The following is a 24,464-nucleotide window of genomic DNA, read 5'->3' on the forward strand; positions in this document are numbered from 1 at the left end:
TGAGTCCTCATGGATGCTAGTCAGATTCATTTCTGCTGAGCCACAGTGGGAACTCCCGTCTCTCCATCTTCTATAGTTCACAGAAAAAGGAAGAGCGGGCCCCAGCGTAGGCAGACCTGTGTCTGCACATCTTCAGGGTCTACCCAGAGCCTGCCAATCCGGGCCAAACTACTCTGCCTGGCATTTGGGGTCTCAATCACCCCCTCTTCCCATGGTGACCCCAACATCCAGCGTCCTCTCAAGAAGGCCATGTCCTGCTCAACAACTCCCCCTACAGCCAGGACCCAACCATCCCCACCTAGAGACATCCTCTAGAGCCCAGCAACAAGCCCCGCATCCCTCCATTCCCCCCCCCCCCCGCCCCCCGCCCCGCCAGAACTCGGCCCCAGGAAGCCCTCCCTGCCCGGCCCCTCCCACCCCTTGGGCCTGTCTCACTTGTAGTCCCAGGAGGCAACCCTTTCAAGAGCAGAGGTCTCCCAGAGGAGCCAAATCCAGCAGTTTCCGGGATTTTGAGTCGTTCTGTCTTCTGTGTCCCTTCCACCAGCTGCCTCCATGCATTTATTGTTGCACCTCTCTGAACCCTCGGCTTGGGTCTTCCTGCCTCTCACCCACCCCTTCTTCCAACCCTGGGCAGCCACTGGAAAGTGCTCCCCTCCACCTGCCACCCCAGCCTTTTCCCTCAACTTACATAGTGTTTCCATCATCAAAAACAGCTTCCTCATTAGTCCTGCCTTGCCCCTTTGCAAATTTCTCCCCTATTCCTCCACATGATTGGGAAGCATACGTCTCTTTCTTGTCTGTATCTCTTGAGTCACTCCCTGTGCCCTCCCCAAGCCTTCTGGAGGAACATAAAGACCAATCTAGTAAAATTAAAGAGAAAGTGATAATACAGTTTAATAAGGATAATACGCTTTCTCCCTGAGACGGCAGGGTTTCCAAAGGTGGGAGCAATGTCTCCACTACCAGTACCTTAGCAGCAAGAACTGTGTCTCATCGACCTGAGAGGGCGGAGAAAGAAACAGTTTCAGACAACTTATTCAGGGTCTGGACTGATCACCATCTGTGCTGGGATTTGAACTCAGGCCTGTGTGACTGTGGAGGACGGGCTCCAGCCACCAGCACTGGCTGGAGTGAGTCATGGCCAAGATCAGGTTGGAACCGGCTCAGCCATTGTTTACTGACTAACTCTCAGCTTGATCCCCGTCCTCAGGCCCAGCCAGAGATGACTCACTAGGGAAGCAGGAGAGTGGCTATGGCTCTGGATCCACGTTGGGTACCATTTTATCATCATCATTATTCCTACCTTCATTAGTCAACTCATTGACTGCTTATTAAGTACCCAGACTGCTGACGTGTCCTGTGCTGACACACCCTGCCCTTGGTGCAGTCACATATCTTAGAACCTATGATGACAGCAAAAAGCCAACACCCACTCTTTTTTTTTTTTTAAGAGCTGCATCCGTGGCATATGGAGGTTCCCAGGCCAGGGGTTGAATCAGAGCTACAGCTGCTGGCCTACGCCACAGCCACAGCAATGTAGGATCCAAGCCATGTCTGCGACCTACACCACAGCTCACGGCAACTCCAGATTCTTAACCCACTTCATGAGGCCAGGGATCGAACCCAAAACTTCATGGTTCCTAGTCAGATTCATCTCTGTTGGGCCACGACGGGAACTCTCAACATCTGTCTTGATGTCTGCTTGTACCAGACCCAGTGCTAGATGCTGAGGGGCACAGAATAAATAAGATATAGTCCCTGCCTTCATTGCATACCCTATGGCAGAGAGAGACACATGAGAAATTGTAACACAAAGTGCTCTGAACTTTGGTAGAGGGACATCCAGCAGGCAGCAGGGGCTCAGAAGAAGTAATGAAATCTGCCTGGAGGTGGGAAAAATGCTTCAGCCAAGCGGTGACTTCTTGGAGCTAAAGAGATTGAGTAGGGGGTTGCCAGGCAAACAAAGGAGGTAGGCATTTCAGACAGAGGGAATGAAAGTGCAAAGGCACAGAGGTGGCAGAGTTCAAGGGTGTTTCTCCAACTGCAAGTGGTTTGGGGTAACTGGGGCCCGGGGCAACCAAGAGAAGAGCCTGCAGAGGTGAACAGGGACCATGTCACAGAATAAGGCAGAGAGGCAATTCCAGTGAAAATGGTGGTGGCAGCAAGGCTGAAGTTTCAGGGAGTCAGGGTTAACAAAGGGGACTACCCTTTCCTGGCAGTGTCATTCTGAATAGCCACTAAGCAATAACCAGCTAACAGTTATTGACAGCTGTGCTTTATTTATGTATTTATTTGCTTTTTTAGGGCCACACCCACGTCATATAGACATTCCCAGGCTAGAGTTCGCACTGGAGCTGTAGCTCCCGGTCTACACCACAGCCATAGCAAGGCAGGATCCGAGCCACATCTGTGACCTACACCGAAACTCACGGCAATGCTGGATCCTTAACCCACTGAGCGAGGCCAGGGATTGAACTCACATCCTCATGGATCCTAGTTGGGTTCGTTAACCGCTGAGCTATGAAGGGAACTCCTGAAAGCTGTGCTTTAAACACGCTACATGGATTATGTTATTTGATTCTCACAACTCTATGCTGGAAGTACTATCATTATCTCCATTTCATAGATGAATAAGATGAGGCACTAAGAGTTTAGGTAATTTGCTCAAGGAAATATTGTAATCAATTATAAAGTAATTATTACACGGTTAACCATAGTAGAGTCAGGGTTTGAGCTCAGGTGGTCTGGATTTAGGGCCTACGTTCTTTGTTTTTTGTTTTTTTAATCCTGTATTGCCACACCTGCAACACAGGCCACAGCCATGAGGTTGCAGGATTGACCCCTGGTCTTGCTCAGTGGGTTAATGATCCGGCGTTGCCGTGGGCTGTGGTGTAGGCTGCAGACGAGGCTCGGATTAGACCCTTAGCCTGGGAACCTCCATGTGCTGCGGGAGCGGCCATAAAAAGACAAGAGACAAAACAAAAACAAAAACAAAAAACCTACGTTATCTTGAGTCTTTGAAGGTTAGAGATGATCAAGTGGAAAATAAATGACAGAACTTACACTCCTTCCTCTCCCCACCTCACTGTAAGTCAGAATGAGAGTGAAAATGCAGTCTTAGTTACCTTTCAGTTTAAGCTTTTAATGAGAAATCTGGCCTGTCTGTTCCTCAGGGATGTGGCCCAACAACTTTCCCTGGAGAGAGTCCCTAGCCACAGCTGGTGGCATATCCCCATGTAAGTGCCAGGAATATTCATGCCATCAGTGATGATTTACTGAGAATCTACTCTTCATTGAGCATCATGCAAAGTCCTGGAAACTTCACCCAACAAAGGGCGACTGTGTGTAATCATAAGTGCATAACTTCTTTGGTCATCTAATAGCTTTTCCAGAGCACACCATCTTTGTCTTGGTGTGAACTGTTTGCTATAAAATACTTTTTTTCAATTTTCAGATTGTATTTATTATTATTATTGCTTTTTAGGGCTGCATCTACACCCTCACGGCAAGGCCAGATCCTTAACCCACTGAGTGAGGCCAGGGATCAAACCCACATCTTTGTGGATACTAGTTGGGTTCCTTACCACTGAGCCACAATGGGAACTCCCCTGTCAATGATTTTTATTTTTATTTTTTGTCTTTTTCTTTTTTTTTTTTTCTTTTTGGTATTTCTTGGGCCGCTCTTGCGGCATACGGAGGTTCCCAGGCTAGGGGTTGAATCGGAGCTGTAGCCGCCGGCCTACGCCAGAGCCACAGCAACACAGGATCTGAGCCGCGTCTGCAACCTACACCACAGCTCACGGCAACGTGGGATCCTTAACCCACTGAGCAAGGGCAGGGACCGAACCCGAAACCTCATGTTCCTAGTGGGATTTCGTTAACCACTGCGCCACGACGGGAACTCCTCTTTTTTTTTTTTTTTTTTTTTTTTTTAGGGCTACACCTAAACTTCCCAGGCTAGGGGTCAAATAAGAGCTCTAGCTGCCAAGCTACATCACAGTCACAGCAACACCAGATCTGAGCCACATCTGCTACCTACACCATGGCTCATGGCAAAGCCAGATCCTTTAACCCACTGAGTGAGGCCAGGGATTGAACCTGAGTCCTCAAGGATACCAGTCAGGTTTGTTACCTCTGGGCCACAATGGGAACTCCTATTGATGATTTTTACAAATAAATTTCTGCAGTGAGAACAGAGAAATGATTAAAATTTTTTTTTTTTTTTTTTTTTTTGCTTTTAAGGGCTGCACATTTGACATGTGGAAGTTCCTAGGCTAGGGGTGGAATTGGAGCTATAGCTGCCGAGCTACACAGCCACAGCCACAGCAACTCAGGATCCAAGTCTCCTCTACCACCTACACCGAAGCTCATGGCAACCCTGGATCTCGGACCCACTGACTGAGGCCAGGGATTGAACCCACATCCTCATGAATACTAGTTGGATTCATTTCCGCTGCACCACAATGGGAACTCCCAATTCTGTCTTTTCTCTTGCAAGAAAGGTTGATTTTTTTTAAGTTGAATTTTTTTTTTCTTTTTTCCTTTTCTAGGGCTGCTCCTGCGGCATATGGAGGTTCCCAGGCTAGGGGTGTAATCGGAGCTGTAGCCATCGGCCTACACTACAGCCATAGCAACTCGGGATCCGAGCTGCATCTTCGACCTATACCACAGCTCATGGCAACACCAGATCCTTAACCCACTGAGCAAGGCCAGGGATGGAAAGAAAAAGAAAGAAAGAAAAGAAATTTTGAAACCAAAAATCATGGAGATGTAGACTCCATGATTTATCAGGGTCAGTAAAAGCCTCATAGAGGAAGAGGCATTTGAGTTGAGACCTGATGGGTGAAAAGTTGCTGGCAAAGGGCTAAGAACTAGGACAGGGGATTTGAGGAAGTGAAAGCAGCCAGGAGGGAGCCTGGTGAGTGAAGATGAGGTCGGAGAGGTGGACAGGGCCCTGATGGTGCTACTCCTTGGGGTCCATGGTTGGGAGTTTGGAATTGATCCTGGATGCAACAGCAATCCATGAAGGGCTCATTTACTTTTATAGAGAACTCCCATGAAAGTCTAGATTTTAAGCAAGGGAGTAACAAGACCTGGATTATCCTTAAGAGCAATTGCTCTGGCCATTGAGTGGAGGATGGACTACAAAGGGACAAGGAAGGAGGTAAAGAGAGCAGTGAGGAAACTCTAGGAATAGCTGTCAAGCAAGAAATGATGCTGGTTTAGATAGACTACACCTAGCAACTGTAACTGCACCTTGCATCACATAGCAAGGTGATAAGGAAAGAGAATCAGGATACACTTTGGAGGAAGAGCTAAAAGGACTTACTAATGCATTAGATAAGGTCACATTTTGGCTGGTCCAAATGAAAAGATGAGTGGAAGTTTGGGTTTTTGCAAATTGGTGCTTGAAGGGGCCATTTAGCTTGGAGATGACTTTGGGAGAAATTAGTTTGTGTGTGTGTAAGAGTCTCAATGTTGGCTATATTGGCTTTTATTTATTTATTTATTTATTTGCTTTTTATGGCCGCACCCATGGTATATGGAGGTTCCCAGGCTAGGGGTTGAATCAGAGATACAGCTGCCAGCCTATGCCAGATCTGAGCCTCGTCTTCGACCTACACCACAGCTCATGGCAACGCTGGATCCTTGACCCACTAGCAAGGCCAGGGCTCGAACCCGCAACCTCATGGTTCCTAGTTGGATTCGTTTCCGCTGCACCATGATAGGAACTCCATGTTGGCTTTTAAAAATAATTTTTTTTTCTTTTTTGGCCAAACCCTTAGCATATGGAAGTTCCCAGGCTAGGGGTCGAATTAGAGCTACAGCTGCCGGCCTACACCATAGCCTCGTCAATACCGGTTCCTTAACCCACTGCAAGGGGTCAGGTCAAACCCACATCCTCATGGATACTAGTGGGGTTTGTTTCCACTGAGCCACAACAGGAACTCCAATAATTTTCAGATATTATAGAATATCCATTAAGAGTTCAAATTTGAAATTGTCTCATAAAAGTATTGTTATTGTGTTTAAATATACATAACAGGAGTTCCTGTTGTGGTTCAGTGGGTTAAGAACCTGACTAGTATGCATGAGGATGTCAGTTCGATCCCTGGCCTTGATCACTGGGTTAAGGATCCAGTGTTGCCATGCACCATGGCATAGGTCACAGATGTGCCTCGGATCTGATGTGCAGCTGGCAACTGCGGTTTGATTTGATCCCTAGCCTGAGAACTTCCTTGTGTCACAATTTCGGCCCTAAAAAGAAAAAAAAAAAAAACCATAACAGTACATTTACCATTTTAACTTTTTTTCTTTTTTTTCATTTTAGGGCTGCACCCACGACATATGGACGTGCCCGGGCCAGTAACCCAAACCGCTGCAGCTGGATTCTTAACCCACTGTGCCACAGTGGGAACTCCCCATTTTAACCATTTTTAAGTTTATAGTTCAGTGGCATTAAATACATTCACATTGATGTGCCATCATTTCCACCATCCATTCACCAGCCTTGGATGAGTTTTGGAATATCTGTTAATTATCCAAGTGGAGTTGTCCAGGGGCGCTGTCCAGGAGGTAGGTAAAGAGATGGTCCTGGCACTCAGGAAATGTCTGGGTGAGGTACCATGAGTATAAATAGAGAGGAAAAGAGGAGAGGGTAAAGGACAGAGCCCCCAACATTTATAAACCTGGGTAGATCAGAACACGGAGAAGGAGAGTTAGTGAAGTGGGAAGAAAACCATGTAAGTGTGAGGACGTGCAAACTCTGTCAGTCTGCTAGGGCTGCCATAACAAACTATTACAGACTGACTTGACAACAGTAGTTAATTTTATTACAGTTCTCCAAACCTGGAAGTCCAAGATCAAGATGTTGGCAGGTTTGCTTTCCTCTGAGGCTTCTCTTTTTGGCTTGCACATAGCTGCCTCACGTGGCCTTTCCTCCGCTTGCTCGTGAGTCCCTGGGTTTTCTTTCTCTTCTAGTAAGGACACTAACTATTTTGGATTAGGGCCACATCTGTATGAATTAACTCTAATTACATGTTTAAATACCCCTATTTCCAAAAAACAGTCACACTGGGAGTAAGGGTTTCTTCTTAATTTTTTTTTTTTTTTTTTTGGCTCTTTAGGGCAGAATTGTGGCACATGGAGGTTTCAGGCTAGGGGTCGAATCTGAGCTGTAGCCACCGGCCTAGGCCATAGCTACAGCAACTCCGGATCAGAACCTCATCTGGGACCTATACCACAGCTCATGGCAATACTGGATCCTTAACCCACTGAGTGAGGCCAGGGATCAAACCTGCGTCTTCACAGAAACTAGTCAGATTTGTTTCTGCTGAGCCGCGGTGGGAATTCCAAAGAGAGTTAGGGTTTCAATATAAGAATAATGGAGGAATACAGTTCCATCCATAACAGAAGACTAGGGAAAAAATTGTTTCTAGAAGGAAGAAGAGGTCAACTGTGTCAAATGCAGCTGAGAAGCTGAGCACTGTAATAGTGCTTTACTGGTTTTGGCAATAAGTAGGTCATTGTATCCTTGGTCAGAGTCTTAAGTAAAGACCAGAGTAAATCGAGGAGAGACGGAAGGTGAGGAAGTGGAGAAACAAGTATAGCAAATTTTTTTCAAGTTTTGCTGTCAAAGAGATTTTAAAATTGGGATAGGAGTTCCCATCGAAGCTCAGTGCTTAACGAATCTGACTAGGAACCATGAGGTTGCGGGTTCGATCCCTGGCCTTGCTCAGTGGGTTAAGGATCCGGTGTTGCAGTGAGCTGTGGCGTGGGTCGCAGATGCAGCTTGGATCTTGCGATGCTGTAGCTCTGGCGTAGGACGGTGGCTATAGCTCTGATTGGACTCCATGTGCCGCAGGAACGGCTCAAGAAAAGGCAAAAAGACAAAAAATAAAATAAAATAAAAAATAAAAAAATAAAATTGGAATGGTAGGAGGAGAAAAGTTTGTGTGGGGGGGTCATAGAAGAATAAAAAAAGAAGTGGCATTAAAGTATATTTGTAAGTTAAAAGGGATGATCCAGAAGAAAGAAAATTGTGATGCAGATTCATTGAGTAGGGAAAAAAAAAAATTCTGATGCAGGAGAATTAGGAAAGGATAGTAAGAGTAGAATCCCTGAAAAGACTAAGATGATGAAATTCAATACAAAAGTAGAGGGTTTGGCCTTAGATGGCTGGGGTCTGTCCCGCACAAAAGTGAAGTTCGAATTTAGCACTCATTACATAATTTGCATGAAACTGCGCAAAATGACAATGCGGGGTTGGGGGTGGGGCTCTTGTTAAAAAATATTAAGAGTCTCAGGACTGCAGCAGAAGAGCATTAACCCCAGCACCAAGGGACTTTCTAAGTCCGGGTCCCCTGCGACTGCACAATTTGTATGGAGTATGTGATGACAACAGGGGTAGGCTGTCTTTTGGGGCAAGTTCCCTTCTCCTTTCTGGGCCTCAGTTGGCCGATGGAAAACTTGGAAGAGATGATTAAGAACGCTTTACCGTTCTACAAGCTCAGCGGTCACTCTCAAGGCGTAAATTCAAAGTTTGTGCTTTTTCAACTTTCAGGCCCGCGTGATTTGAGCCCAGGGTTTTCTGGAAGGCTCCAAAAGGTTCCTGGTGACCATAGCAACTCACACCAAACTCAGAGGCCTTCGACTCCGCCCACCGCTCACGGACGCGCTCTTTGATTGGCTCAGCAAGTCGACCAATGGTCAGTGAAGCGGGCTGCTTGCCGCACGGTCAATGGCCGCTGGCCACAAGGGAGGCGGGAGGAGAGAGCAGGCGGGCGGGCCAAGGCAGCGGGGCGCGTGCGTGTTTCCGTCTCCGCTGCGGAAGGCGGAGGACTGAAACCGTTGCACCGGACGCGACCCGAAGGCGCCGAGAGCGCGGGACGCGAGAGCAGAGCTCAGATTTCGGAGCGTGGCTAGCAGCTGGCAAGATGGGTGGAGACCAGGAGGAGGATCGTTTCGACGGCATGTTGTTGGCGATGGCGCAGCAGCACGAGGGAGGCGTGCAGGAGGTAACGACCCGCTCGGCATTGGCTTGGCCTGGCCCACCCAGGCGGCCCAGCCACTCTCTTTCCTCCCTTCGCTGCCTTCGAGAGACGAGATCCACCCCTGGGCCTTGCGGGCTTTAGGATCCCGCATTCTCATTGCACCCCAGCTTCTAGTCTGGCCTCCCCGCCGCAAGTCTTGCGCTCGGACCAGTTCTGGATCCCTGGGGCCCCTCAGTAGTTACCATCTTAACAGCTCTGGCATCCCTTTATCTGCCCCTGGGAAGGCCCGAGTCTTGGAATCCCTTCCCCCTCTTTAGTCTCCAACCTGCTTCCGGCCCTTTTCCCCTCTGGTGGCCGCCCCCAAAGAACATCCTTTAGGATGTTCTAGGCATTGAGATTTGCATGTACCAAGACTTGGGGCGAGCGGAAGAATGTATGCGATGTGTGGGGGTGGGGGGGGTGATATTAACACGTGGTCTTTCTAGATCTTGAATGAGAGAATAGGAGGCGTGTTTTGCATTTCCTAACAACTTGGACTGTTTCATGTCTCCAAGCTTCAGTTTCTTTCTTTGAGACAGAGCTACGAATCCTTACTTCCTGAATTTGTAGGAGAGTAGTGTCTTGAAGTGAAGGACAGTGAAGAATTCTCGGTAATCAGACTCGAACATTCAACAAGTGTTTGTTGAGTAATTGATGTGTGCAAGAACATAATTCATGCTTAGTGACCAAACCCAATAACATGTGTAGGAAAAGGATAAGGACCAACTAGTAAAGATTCTGGAGTTGGTTTTTTGGACGATGGAAAGTTAAACGTAGCAAAACCTATCAAGATTAGTCTTTCTTTAAAGAAACTGAAGGAGCTTGCCCAAGCTCATCCAACAGGCTCCTGGCTTAGAGGGGACCAGAATCCTTAGGCCAGTGTGTGCTTTCCACAGTCCATTGTTGATTCTGTGTCTCATTGGAGCCTTCCATTCCCATTCTCATTCAGGTCCCTGTGGGAAGAGTGCTACTAATTTGCAGATGTGAAAGTCTCCCTTCTCCTACCCCCCTAAATTGTTGTTGCACCTGGATTTGGAAGTGAGTTCATTTTTGAGTGAATTGAAAAAGTGTCCAGAAGCAGGAATTGAAACTGTTGAGATAAATTCTAGCGTCAGATTTAGAACCTCTCACTTGGGCAAATAAAAGGGCTTATTTATATGTGCCAACCCTCAGTCATCACTAGATCTTTTTGCTCAGCAAAAGTTTTCTGAGCATGCACTCTGAGCCAGGTCTGGTGCCAGGCCTTGGGGATGTACACAGAGTCATGGTTCATGGTGCCTACTTGTGAGGAGCTCTCTCTGTGGCCGAGGTTCTTTAGCCAGACGCTATTAAGGACCTCACCTGCATGTCTTCCTTTGGTCCTCTCAAGGATCCTCACGTGTATCCCTAGAAATTGGTCCTGCTGCTATTTCTGTTTCATAGAGTTAAGACACTGTCCCCAGGTCACAGAGCTAATGTATATCAATCTAATGGCCAAAACGATGCTCTTTTTTTTTTTCCTTTTTAGGGCCACACCCATGGCATATGGAAGTTCACAGGCTAGGGTTTGAATCAGAGCTGCAGCTGCCAGCCTATGCCACAGTCATAGCAACGCCAGATCCAAGCCATGTCTGTGACCTGCACCACAGCCCACTGCAACGCTCGATCTTTACCCCACTGAGCAAGGCCAGGGATCGAACCCATGTCCTCATGAATATTAGTTGCGTTCATAAGCACTGAGCCACAACGGGAACTCCCAAACCGACGCACTTAACAACTTGACTGCACTGATGCACCCAGCCAGAGTTAGCTGGTTTTGGAGTTCCCTGGTGGCCTGGTGGTTATGGATCCAGTGTTGTCCATGCTGTGGCTTGATTTTGATCCCTGGCCCCAGGAGCTTCTGTAGCTAACCTCCCTCCTCCCCTCAAAGAAAAAAACACCAGAGTTAGTGGGTCTTAACCTTCTTTGAAGTGGCCTTCTTTGTTCTCTCCTTCCAGCTCTGCCCTAGTAACTCAGCCAGCGCCACTCTGGATGGGCTTTTTGCTACATGGAGAGGAAAGCTAGGCCCCAGGCATTTCAAACCTGGATGCAGTGCCCCATATCCTCAGGCTGCTTCTAGCATCACAAAAAATGTGAAATACACATATGCATATACACAAGAAATGAGAATTCTCCCTTTCTGTTGCTCTAGATCAGGTTAGGTTAGGCTTCCTGGCAGAAGTAACTAAGGCAGGGCTGTTGGGGGGGATGTTTTCCCAGTTGGGAGGCTCAGGGTTGAAATGGTCCAGTCCCAAGTTCCTTCCTAGGTGAAGGAGGTTGCTTGTGTGTGGTTAAGGGGCTCCCTGTATGGCACCTCTACAGCTTCAGTCTTTTGCCTTCTGTCTTTCAGCTTGTGAACACTTTCTTCAGCTTCCTTCGTCGCAAAACAGACTTTTTTGTTGGAGGAGAAGAGGGGATGGCAGAGAAGGTGAGTGTTGGCGAGCTTACCTGGCCTTCCTTTGGCATAATAATAACCTTTCGCAGAAGTTAACACGCCAAGGGCAAGAGTTGGGGAAGGAAAGCATTTACTGTCATTTATTGAAGTCCCTTTCCTTGCCAAGTGCTTTATCTACCCTGCTTTCCATGGTCCTTTAGCAGTTTGAGAGGGGCAGCTGTTACTATCTCCGTTTACAAAGGAGAACGTTGCTCCGAGTTATGAGAGACAGGTTGGAACCAGAGTCTGTTGTAAAACTGCCTTCTGGCCCTGGCATCACGCTTCTTGGTTTCTTTTCTACTGTGGAGGTTTTATCTAATTACCTAGCTGGGAGATGAGAGCAGGCAAATGTAAAACACTGAGCTTAGAAAAACAGATGTCGGAAAAATCAAAACCTACCAATCCTAGTCTTGCCAGATGCTTGTGACCCAAAGTTCAAGGATTTGAGAATTGCAGGGGGTTTTTTTGTTTTTGTTTTTTTTAACCGAAGTCTAGTTGATTTATAATGTTGTGTTCGTTTCAGGTATACGGTAAAGTGATTTGGGTTTTGTGTGTGTGTGTGTGTGTGTGTGTGTGTGTGTGACAGTGAAGAAGTGATGGGTGTTAGGGCACAAGTTCTGGGAGCATAAAATGGGGGCTCCAGGAAAACTTCCTGAGGAAGAGGTGCCTGCGGTACGAAGGCTGAGTAAGACAGCAGGCAGAAGGGAGAGAGGTGAACAATATCCAGACGTTACATCTCAGAAGTATCCCAGGGATGACGGTAGCTGCCACGTATTGGATGTTTGCTGGTCCCTCTTAGACCCTCCCTGCTGTGCTCCTTAGAGTCACCTCTTCCCCAGGAGGTTGGTCAGACCCTCAGGCAGGCAGAATCCTGTCCACCCTTCTCACCTGGTCTCCAGTGGTAACACGCTAACACCTTTATGTTGAGCACCTACTGTGCGCAGGGCTGCCAGATAACATCACTTTCAAGTCCTTGGGTTAAGAGCTCGGCTCTGGAGCTAGGTGTCCCCTCTCCCTGCTTGGCAGCTGTGTAGCGTTGGGTGAATCACTTCCCGATTCACTTGGTTTTCTATAAGACAGGGATGCTCTTTCCCTCACGGAGCTGTTGTGAGGATATAAGGAGGTAATATAGTGTGGCTGGCATATGCGAATACAAGTTCACAGTCCCTTTTTCAGACCTCTTGGGGTCAGGAGCATTTTGAGACATAGAATTCTTTGGCTCTTTGGAGGCCATACGGAGTATATACTGTCCATCACATGCAGGACCCCAGTCTGGGGGTCAGGAGCGGCATCCTGGAATGAAACTTGAATATTTCCGCAGAGAAATATGTATCAATATTTATACCATGTGGGAGATAATGAAGACTGTAAATATCTTCACGCTACAAACTTAGAGAAATACAAACGCACATTTAGTTTTTATAGTCTGGGGCTAGGAATTATGGATTGGAATAAAGTCATAATGATCACATCAGTATGTTACTGACAGAGAAAAGACAAATGGACTAACGAAGCAGAATAGAGAACCCAAAAAGGTCTTGCACGTATGAGGATTTAAGATGGGTCCAGTAAGGTAATTCAGTTCAGTAGGCAAAGGATGATTTAATAAGTTGTGCTGCTACTACTGGCTATTTATCTATAAAAAATGTAGCATCTGTTTTACTCATATCTAAAAATATATTGCAGCTCAAAAGAACCTCTTGAGGAAAGCTAGGAAACTAAGTATAGTCTTCTGTGGAGGAGGCCTGGCAAGGATAGAAATCTGGAAGCTATATGGAGTTCCTGTCGTAGTGCAGTGGTTAATGAATCCGACTAGGAACCGTGAGGTTGTGGGTTCGATCCCTGACCTTGCTCAGTGGGTTAAGGATCTGGGATTGCTGTGGCTCTGGCGTAGGCCGGTGGCTACGGCTCCGATTTGACCCCTAGCCTGGGAATCTCCATATGCTGTGGGAGTGGCTCAAGAAAAGGCAAAAAGACCAAAAAAAAGAAAAAAAAAATCTGGAAGCTGAAGGAGAAAAGGTAGCTGTTGGCCTCTTCAAACACAGGAAATGTGTAGCCAAAGAGACTTAATGACATCTAAAGTCTATTGAAAAGAAGTAGATTTGGGAAAAAAAAGTGCAATGGAGAGGACAGATAAAATTTAATAGCCAATTCAATATGCAGGGACTCTTGTAAATTGACATGAAAAGGATAGACAGACAAATGGGCAGTTCCAAGAAAAGCATATGAAAAGATGCTTAAATTCACTAGTAATCAAGGATATGTAGGAGGGAGAAACAGTGAGATGCCCTTTTTTTCTTGTCAAATTCACAAAAATATATTTTTTTAAATTGCTTATAGAGTTGTGTAAAAAAGGGTACTCTTTAGACACGGCTGGTGAAAGTCATATCAGCTCTTTAAAAACTATTGGAGTTTACTGGTGGCCTAGTGGTTAAGGATCTGGTGTTGTCACTACTGAGGCTCAGATTCCATCCCTGGCCTGGGAACCTCCACATGCTGCAGGAGCAGCCAAAAAAAAACCCCTTTTGGAGTTCCCGTTGTGGCTCAGTGGTTAACGAATCTGGCTAGGAACCATGAGGTTGTGGGCTCGATCCCTGGCCTCGCTCAGTGGTTAAGGCTCCGGCGTTGCCTTGAGCTGTGGTGTAGGTTGTAGACGAGGCTCCGATTTGACCCCTAGCCTGGGAACCTCCATATGCCGCGGGAGTGGCCCTAGAAATGGCAAAAAGACAAAAAAAAAAACCCAACCAAAAAACCCTTTTTATTATAAAAGATGCTCAACAACACTAATCATTAGAGAAATGCAAATCAAAACCACAGTGAGATGTCATCACCTCACATCCATTAGGATGGCTTCTATGAAAGCCCCAGGAAAATACCAGGTGTTGGTGAGAATGTGGAGAAATTGGAACTCTTGTGCATTGTTGGTAGGAATGTAAAATGGTACAGCTGCTGTGGAAAATAGTATAATGGTTCCCCTGAAAATTAAAAAATAGAACTATCATATGATGCAGCAATCCCACTTCCAGGTGTATATCCCGGCAAATCGAAAGCAGGGTCTTGGAGTTCCTGTCATGGCTCAGCAGTAACGAACCCAACTAGTATCCATGAGGACCTGGGTTTGATCCCTGGCCTTGCTCAGTGGGTTGGGGATCCAGCGTTGCATGAGCTGTGCTGCAGGTCACGGATGTGGCTTGGATCCCATGTTACTGTGGCTGTGACGTAAGCTGGCAGCTGTAGCTCCAGTTTGACCCTTAGCCTGGAAACTTCCATATGCCTTGTGTGGCCCTAAAATGACCAAAAAAAAAAAAAAAAGGCAGGGTATCGAAGAGAGATTTATACTTACAGCAACACTGTTCATAACAGCCAGAAAGTGGAAGCAACCCAAGTGTTCATTGATGGATGAGCAAGATGTCGTATATACATATAATACGTTATTCAGCTTTTTAAGGGGAGACAGACAAGAGCACCTATTGAATGATTTCATTTATATGAAGTTCTAGAACGGGAGTATGTCTTCTTCCTCAGATGTGTTCCCCACCCCCATGGTCAGGTTCAGGACCTCATGCCTTTGGGTTTAGTTTATTTTTTATTTTTATTTTTGCCTTTTTACGGCCATACCCATGGCATATGGAGGTTCCCAGGCTAGGGGTCAAATCGGAGCTGCAGCTGCTGGCCTACACCACAGCCACAGCAACACCAGATCCAAGCCATGTCTGCGACCTACACCACAGCTCATGGCAACGCCAGATCCTTAACCCACTGAGTAAGGCCAGGGATTGAACCCACATCCTCATGGATACTGATCAGATTCATAACCCGCTGAGCCACAGTGGGAGCTCCCTGGGTTTAGTTTAAATCTCTCTCGGGCATCTTCCCTGACTAGGCAGGTGGGAACCACTCTTTATTCTCCTGTCACCCAGCTTCAGTCAGGGAAAGCTGCGTTCTGTTGTGCTCAGGTCTGCCCACTGTGCAGTCTGGGGCCTGTCTTCTTTTTTTTTTTTTTTTTTTTTTTGCTATTTCTTTGGGCCGCTCCTGCGGCATATGGAGGTTCCCAGGCTAGGGGTCAAATCGGAGCTGTAGCCACCAGCCTACGCCAGAGCCACAGCAACGCAGGATCCGAGCCGCGTCTGCAACCTACACCACAGCTCATGGCAACACCGGATCATTAACCCACTGAGCAAGGGCAGGGACCGAACCCACAACCTCATGGTTCCTAGTCGGATTTGTTAACCACTGCGCCACGACGGGAACTCCGGGGCCTGTCTTCTAGAACCGGCAGCCTTCCTTACCCCTCCCTTACTCTGCCGGCCGTGCTTCCCAAAGATGTGTCCGATGACAGAAGCTTGGCTCTCACAGCCTGCTGGGTCACTTCCGAGTAGACTGCGCACTCCCAGGTGTCTCTCTGGGGCTGGGCACAGACGCTGGTGGGAGGAGGGGTCAGAGGCTGCTGTGATTGGCCTCGACTCTGCCTGGTGCTTCAGCTCTGCCCTCACCTAACCGCCAGGAGCCAGGAAGGAACAGGACAAATGGGATGCAGCATGAGATGGCCCTGCTCCTACCTCCCCTTGGCCACTGGTTGGCAGATGGCTTGAGTTCAAGGTCTTCCTGATTAGGGACTTGGAACTAAGCCCTCTGGTGACCAAGGCCCTGTGATGGAACAGCCTCTGCTGGTATAACTGTCCCATGACCAATCCCTTCTTTCGACAGCAAAAAAGTGGTTCATTTTTTTTCTTACACACACCTCATTTTCTTAACCCATTTGGTTTGGGGGGTGCTTTTGGTGCCCTTTAGCCTTGAAGGGTGTGGAGCTACTGCATTGTGGCGTAAGGTTTGAGGATTGGGAGTAGCAGGAGGAACTGGCATCAAGTGATGAGAAGCCCCAGGGCATTTGGCAGAACCCTAGGTCTGAGAGCACATGGCCGACTGCAGTGACCCTGTCCGGTGGGCACTTCAGCTCTTGCAGATCCCTTCCTCCCTCCACCTCTGGCTCAGAGATTCTTGAAAGACAGTTTGTTGACCATTGGTCATGTGGCGTGTGCCCTGCAGAGCCTCCAAGTGTGTGGGGCAACACCGAGTCGGGTTTCCTACGTTGGATAAGGTCCTGGGCCTGCCAGAGGTGAAGGGGTGACATTTAAGAGACACTAGAGCTGGTCCTGGAGTGTGAGTAGGAGTTTGTCCCTGGGAGTAAGGCAGGGACATGCTAGGCAAAGAACAGCTGTGTAAGAGTGCTTTTAGCAATGATAAGATAGAAGCACAGAGATGACCTCGCGGTCACACAGGTAGAAGGAGTAGACCAGGCTCTCAAATGTAGGTATGACTCTCAAATATGCAAGGGAATTGGCAGGGGCCTTGTTAAGAATACAAATTGCTGGGCTGTACTCCCCCGAATTTCTGATTCTGTAGTTCTGGGGTGGGGCCTAAGATTTAGCATTTCTAATAAATTCTGGGTAATGCTACTGCTGTGGGTCAGGGGACCACACTTTGAGAGCTGCTGTTGTAAAATAGGAGGCAGAACAGTTTCTCCCACTGCATTTTTGTTTCGTTTTGTTTGTTTTGGCCACGCCCGTGGAAGTTCCTGAGTCAGGGTTGGAACCCCAGCCACAGGAGTGACAACTTAATCCTTAACTGCTAGGCCACTAGGGAACTCCACATATCTTTCTAGCAGAGAGGGTGCTTTTCCCCACCCTCCCCCAGCTGATACCGGTTTAGCCTCAGCCAGGCAGGGGGTGTTGGGAAGCTAACAGTTCATAGGCAGTTATGATGTGGCAGGGACTGTGCCAGGTTCTAGACAAGTGTCTGTCATATTCAGTCTTTGTGACAGCTGATGAAACTGGCGCTTAGAAGGTGTCGAAGTTGTTCACTTGTCCAGGGCCACACAGCCAGACAGGTGACAACAGTTTTGGGGTGGCTTTTGGGCAGCAGGAAGGCCAGCAAGCATCCTGGGAAGGCAGTGTGGGAGAGGAATCACTTGAAGTGGATAGCTTGCAGGCTGAGGAGAGGAAGAGACGAGGCCATTTCCCTCAAGAAAGCTCTTTCTGGCCACGAGAGCTCAGGAAAGACTTTTCAGAGGGATGGAGGCCAGAGTTCTGCTTCCAGCAGCTTTACTCTGAAATGAAGGACTTTGGGACACTGTGTTTGGGTTGCACAGCATCCCGGTGAGGCAGGGACTCATCCTCGCGGGTAAGGAATCCGAAGCTCTTACAGGTTAAGTAACTTGCCAAAAATGCAATGGCTAGTGTGTGATTAGAGCACTAAAGCCTGAATTAGAACTCGGATTGTCCAGCTTCAGTGTTGGGTCTTTAAGTAGTTGCTGTTTATTGAAGCAGATACTTTGTAGGTATTCTTATTATGACTCAATGAGAAGAGGTGTATATTAAATCTTGTTTTATAGAAGCTCCCACTGTGGTGCAACAGGATTGGCGGTGTCTTGGGAGCACTGGGACGCAGGTTCGATCCCTGGTCAGGCACAGTGGGTTAAGGATCCGCATTGCTGCAGCTGCAGCTTAGGTCGCAACTGCGGCTTGGATCTGATCCCTGACCCAGGAACTCCATGTGCTGTGAGGCAGCCAAAAATGAAAAACAAAAACAAAAAACTCCCTACTTTATGGACGTGGAAACTGAAGTTCTGAGTGCAGTGTCTTGCCCAGGCGCTCAGCAGACGAGGGGACTGGCTTCATGACTTGGGACATGTCCCTTCCCCTGATGCCTCTTCTTCTCTTCCTTCCCCAGCTTATCACACAGACCTTCAACCACCACAACCAGCTGGCACAGAAGGCCCGGCGAGAGAAGAGGGCTCGGCAGGAGACTGAACGGCGGGAGAAGGCAGAGCGGGCAGCCAGGCTGGCCAAGGAGGCCAAGTCCGAGACCTCTGGGCCCCAGATCAAGGAACTGACTGATGAGGAGGCAGAGAGGCTGCAGTTGGAAATTGACCAGGTAAGAGTGGGCTTCCTGCCCCCCGGCTCCCCAGTGGTACCGTAAGCAGAGACCCTCTTGCCAGCTGTTTTGCCCTTTGCCACAGAAAAAGGATGCAGAGAATCATGAGGCCCAGCTCAAGAATGGCAGTCTTGGCTCATCAGGGAAGCAGGTGAGGTGGCCTGGCGGTGCCCGGGACTAGCAAGGGGCTTGGGAACGTCCGGGGACTCCACCCTTTCTCTGGAAAGCCCTCTCTTCCCTCACTCCACCCCTCCCTTAGCTTTGGGGATCCTCCCCTACTTCAGGATCCCACATTGGACCAAAGTGGGTTAAAAAGCCCGAAACCCACTGGCTTAAGCCTTGGCAGGAATGCCCAAGAGCCAGAGAGGATGGTGCCTGTACAGGAGCCAGTCAGGAGGGCTGGGCTCTGTGGGCCCAGCCTGGCCCTTCGTGGTGGGTTCCTCTGACACAGCGGAGTATATGCCCCTTAGGGCTCCTCCCACTGGCTTGAGTTCGGCTTCCCACATAATCCTTGGGGCCGTTATTTGCTTTCTGGAGGTTCTAGACTGAGACTGGGGACACAGAAAAGGGGATCGTTTGGCAGCCTGATTTTATTTTAGAATATTCTTATTCACGGCCACCTCATGAACTTCTTTTCTGTGCTGGGCTTTCTTCCCCAGTACCTTGACTTGGACCCCCTGCTGGGTCCCCTGGGTCCATCTCTGACTGTCACTGTCCCCCAGCTGGGTCCTTTGTCACATGGTATAACAGTCTGAGCTCTTAGGCAGAGATCAGAACAGGTTTTACCTCCAGCTCCCTTGGGCCGGGCACTGGGCAGGGCTCGCAGGTCTGTTTTATCTTGTGTGAGCCCTGGGCCTGGCCCAGTGGGGTCTGGTCAGGTCTGTCAGGTAAGCAGCTGAGCACCCTGACTACGAGCAGGAGGCCGAGGAGGAAGAGGAAGAGGAGGACGAGAAGGACAAAGGGAAGCTGAAGCCCAACCTTGGCAATGGGGCGGACCTGCCCAATTACCGCTGGACCCAGACCCTGTCGGAGCTGGATGTGAGAGTAGGGGCTGGGGGGTGGTGGGGAGGATAGGGAGCCAGCCTGGGGCCCCTCCTGACTGCTCCTGCCCCGTGCAGCTGGCAGTGCCCTTCCGTGTGAACTTCCGGCTTAAGGGGAAGGACGTGGTGGTGGACATCCAGCGGAGGCACATCCGGGTGGGGCTCAAGGGCCAGCCGGCGGTCATCGAAGGCGAGCTCTACAACGAGGTGAAGGTGGAGGAGAGCTCGTGGCTCATTGAGGATGGCAAGGTGGTCACAGTGCACCTGGAGAAGGTATCAGAAGCCCGGCCTCCTGGCCTGTGTTGTGATGGGATGGGGATGGGAGGGAGGACCACTGTGCTGGGGGTCTGATGGACATACTGTATTTAATCCCCACAAGAAGACGTTTAAAGTCGGTCTGTGTCCTTTTAAGAGTCAGGAAAGGAGGGAGTTCCCATCGTGGCTCAGCAGTTAACAAACCTGACTAGTATCCATGAGGACTTGGGTTCAATCCCTGGCCTCGCTCATTGGGTCAAGGATCCGGCATTGCCGTGAGCTGTGGTGTAGGTCACAGATGTGCTTTGGATCCCGTGTAGCTGTCGCGTAGGCCGGCAGCTACAGCTCGGATTGGACCCCGAGCCTGGGAACCTCCATATGCCACGGGTGTGGCCTTAAAAAGACCCAAAAAAAAAAAAAGGTCAGGGGAGTTCCCGTCGTGGCGCAGTGGTTAACGAATCTGACTAGGAACCATGAGGTTGCGGGTTCGGTCCCTGCCCTTGCTCAGTGGGTTAACGATCCAGTGTTGCGGTGAGCTGTGGTGTAGGTTGCAGACGCGGCTCGGATCCCGCGTTGCTGTGGCTCTGGCGTAGGCCGGCGGCTACAGCTCCGATTCAACCCCTAGCCTGGGAACCTCCATATGCCGAGGGAGCGGCCCTAGAAATAGCAAAAAGACAAAAACAAAAAAAAAAAAAAAAAAAGGGTCAAGAAGGGGAGAGCTCAGGGATTTGCCCAGGTTTTACCTCTGGGAGGGAGTGGAGTCAGGATCAGAACAGTCTTTAGTACCAAAGCCTTTTCCTTTCCGTTAGGTTTGTGCATGTATTCAATTCAACAAATACCGGAATACCTACTAGACTATGTGCCAGAGACTGTTCTAAGTGCTGGAGAACAATGAACAAAACGTAGAAAACCATGCCTTCAGGGAGCCTTGTTCTCTCCCTCGTGCCCTCAGAGAGCTGGGGCACAGACACCAGTACATGGACGTGGTCTCTATAAGTTGCCAAGGGCCCAGCAAAAGCATCCCATGGCATGTCCGGCCAACCCAGCCTGCCTGATGGCCTTGGCCGCCTCTGCCTCACCCTCTGTGCCCTTGCGCTTACATGCTTTTCCTCCCACCTGCAGTGTCCTCCCCTGCTTTTTAATGTGGCTTACTGCATGTCCTTCAAGGCCAAGTCCACGTGTCCCTCTAACCTCTCTCCCTCCACCCTGGATGGAGACTCCCTCTGTACTTTATTCTTTCCCTTATCGTGCTGATTTGTGACCGTCTCCCCCAGCCACCGGGGAGGGCAGAGGTCTTGCCCATCTGCACCCTTGGTTCCAGCGCAGGCCTCTGTGGGCCCGGGGTGCAGGATGTGGAGGAGAGAGAGTTTGGTTCTGGAAGGCTTGGAGACTAGTTCCCAGGGCACCAAGCGAGCTCCCACCCATCCCCTGGTGGTCCTCTTCCTCCCAGATCAACAAGATGGAGTGGTGGAGCCGCTTGGTGTCCAGTGACCCTGAGATCAATACCAAGAAGATCAACCCTGAGAACTCCAAGGTGAGTCCTGGCTGGTGGGAGGAGCTTCAGGTGGGAGGTGAGGGGCCCAGGTGGCCCCAGAGCTTCACCCGTCCGTGTCACTGCCTGCCCCCAGCTGTCAGACCTGGACAGTGAGACCCGCAGCATGGTGGAGAAGATGATGTACGACCAGAGACAGAAGTCCATGGGGCTGCCCACTTCGGATGAGCAGAAGAAACAGGAGATTCTGAAGAAGTGAGCAATTCAGAGATGGGGGTCTGGGGGTGGGGTCTGGCGCTTGGACCTAGGTGACAACAGCGAGTATGTCACTGAGCAGAACACAGGAGCTGCCCTGCCCCTTCCAGGATGAGCCAACCAAGTTTATGGCTTAATAGCCTTGGCTTGCCTCCCCTAATCACTTGCTGAGATCATCTCGAGGGCAAGGCCACCTCAGGTAGGAAGGGGTAACGGGCGGTCATTGTCGCTGACAGAAAAACAGTGCCAGCTTGGCATCTCAGCTTCCAGCCTCAGGGGCCCAAATGGTCCTCAGAGAGAGCCCTGGGGCCCCGCTGCTCGGCCTGGTATCCAGCTGGCCGAGAGTTCTGAAGAGTCTAGTCCTCGCGTGGGGGCTGGGAGAAAGGGACCGACTTTCAGGAAGAGGGACGGCCGGATTCACCTTCTTCCTTCTTTCCCTCCACAGGTTCATGGATCAGCATCCAGAGATGGATTTTTCCAAGGCCAAATTCAACTAGCCCCTGCATTCGCCTCCCAGAACTCTTGGGTCTGAGTCCTCTCAGCTGCGCCCGTCTTCTTTTCTCACCCTTCCCTGGGGCTTGTGGGCCTTGGTGCTGGGCAGGCACAGGGCTGGCCCACACACAGGTCCCAGGGCGTCATGGGAAAAGGGCTGGGGCCTTGGGGGGCGAGGTCTTCCCCAGTTGGCCTGCTGTTACACATTAAAACTATTATTTACCCAATTCCACCTGTGTCCTCTTCCCTCTGGCCTTTCCCTGGGGGCAGGCTTCTTAGGGCTGCTGCTGGGACCTGGGGGCTTGGCTTCTAGCCCAGGTTCTGCCATGTGATCTAGAGCAAGTCCTTGCTCCTCTCTGGGGCTGTTTCTCATTACTTAAACAGAGGATTCAAACAAAGCTTTCAGTCTGTGTATCATCCTGAGCAAAAGTGAGTTTTTCTGGCTGTAGGGGCCAGAACATATGTCAGATTCTCAAAAGAGGCCCATGACTCAGCAAAGTTTAAAACCAGCGGGATTGGAGTTCCCGTTGTGGCGCAGTGGTTAACGAATCCGACTAGGAACCATGAGGTTGCGGGTTCGGTCCCTGCCCTTGCTCAGTGGGTTAACGATCCGGCGTTGCCGTGAGCTGTGGTGTAGGTTGCAGACGCGGCTCGGATCCAGCGTTGCTGTGGCTCTGGCGTAGGCCTGTGGCTACAGCTCCGATTGGACCCCTAGCCTGGGAACCTCCATATGCCGCGGGAGCGGCCCAAGAAATAGCAAAAAGACAAAAAAAAAAAAAAAAGACAAAAAATAAAATAAAATAAAACCAGCGGGATTTGGTTGCATTTTCATCTCTAAGACCATTTCCCACTGCACTGGGTCTGTCCTCTAGCCCTGAATCAAATGTTTCTAAAACTACCCCCTTCTTTCCCCAGGGACAGAGAGCAGCAAAGGCTGGGGAACTGCCCAGACCTCAGATTGCCTTGGTGTGTGGTGGGGATCTGGCTGGGAAGGCAGAGGGTGAAGCCCGGTGGGGCCCTCCTATACGTCTCTGACCTGGACCTCTGCAGATTTTAGGGCTTCTCAGAGTCAGCCGCTGAGGGAGAGGTGCTCGATTCTGCCCCAGTCCAGCCGCTGTAGCTCATCTCTGTCCTACTTTTGTGAGAGAGTCCAGGTCACCGTGCAGGGTGCCGTGGAGGATATGGTTATAGCAAGAATGTCTAGGTTGGCTTGCCTGGTGTGCTCTGCTTTGTGGGCCATGGGTGACCTGTGAATTTCTGGAACACAGCATATCTGTTTTTGGCATTTCAGAATAGCTCATTAAAGGCTTAAAAGAAGCTATGCAGTGGGGGTTCCCTGGTCTAGTGGTTGGGACTGGAGTTCAATTCCTGATCTGGGAACTGAGATCGTACTTGAAGCCACTGCAACGCCAAAGCCAAAAAAAAAAAAAAAAAAGCAGCTATGTAGTGTCTGGCTTTGCCTGTTTACCAGACATAAAGCCTTTTTTTTTTTCTGAGAATGCCAGAAATGGTGTCCAAAGCTGAGATAGTTGGAAAATAGTGCCCTAGGGCCCAGGCTAAAGTGCAAGGACCCTGTACCTACTCGCTCCGCTGGCTTGTCATTTTTTCCTTTCAGCCATGCCTGGGCTGGGGATCCAACCCACGCTGTAGCAGTGACAGCTGAGCCATTACAGTGACAACACCATCCGTCACCTACTGCCCCACAAGAGAACTCCCCATTGTGGAATTTTTAATCAGAGAGGCCTTAACCTGGCCCAGGAAAGGGGCAGGTTTTATCACTGATAGTGGGCCCTGTGGTCATGGCCACTAGGGGGGGCCATCCAGTGTGTCCAATAGGAAACTAGACAAAAACAGTTTGTCTAGTCACTCTCCACATTGTGCCTGTGGGGATGATAAAAAGGGCTGGGAACACTGCAGGTAAGGTGGGGGCAGAGGAGGGTCCTGGACACTTAGCTTATTCATCAGTTAAGGCCAGGCTGGTGGGTCTGCTGTGGCCTCACCAAGAGGATGAACACCCCTGTGTGTGAGGAGTAGCCAAGTAGGATCCTTCTGAACCCAGCTGGGCTCTGATGTTCAAACACGAAGACCCTGCCTCCACCCAGGGCAGGTCAGCTTGACAGCTTGGGGCAAGATGGCCATGAGACCAGTTTCGGGGTGCACAGCTACCATTCCTAGCTGTGTGATCCCCTAAGTTCCTTGACTTCTCTGAACCCCAGCCCCTGTGAAAGAAGAATGGCCCCGCTCCAGGGTGGTTGGGAGTGCCAAGAAGACACCTGTGGATCACAGTGCTGTCAGCACCCAGGAGAGGTGGAGGGAGCGTTTAGTCTGAGGCTGGGTGGGGGCTGCTCGGGGACTTGGGGAAACTGCAGGGATGGCCAACCTGCAGGCAGTGAACTGGGGCAGCAGAGTCCAGGCAGGTCTGCCTAGAAGGACCTCTCGACAATGACCGAAACCACTTGTTCAGCCCTTCTCGGGTGCAGACGCTGTACTTGGCACTATCTCCTGGAACTTAC

General features: G+C 49.7%; 1 protein-coding gene across 1 annotated transcript; it reads left to right on the plus strand.

Moving 5' to 3' along the window:
* Nucleotides 1-8,828: 8,828 nt before the first annotated feature.
* On the plus strand, nt 8,829-22,183 carry NUDC (nuclear distribution C, dynein complex regulator). The gene is made up of 9 exons (NM_001243803.1): nt 8,829-9,017; nt 11,401-11,478; nt 18,214-18,417; nt 18,503-18,568; nt 19,336-19,455; nt 19,536-19,730; nt 21,163-21,246; nt 21,341-21,459; nt 21,905-22,183. The coding sequence occupies exons 1-9, from the start codon at nt 8,937-8,939 to the stop codon at nt 21,954-21,956; spliced, it is 999 nt and encodes a 332-aa protein (NP_001230732.1). The 5' UTR covers nt 8,829-8,936; the 3' UTR covers nt 21,957-22,183.
* Nucleotides 22,184-24,464: the final 2,281 nt, after the last annotated feature.

The sequence above is a fragment of the Sus scrofa genome, chromosome 6 (genome assembly GCF_054392235.1).
Source record: "Sus scrofa isolate SSC_HxYL_T2T_F1_AM1 chromosome 6, Sscrofa_HxYL_maternal_Yorkshire_Landrace_v2.0, whole genome shotgun sequence".
Taxonomy (NCBI): domain Eukaryota; kingdom Metazoa; phylum Chordata; class Mammalia; order Artiodactyla; family Suidae; genus Sus; species Sus scrofa.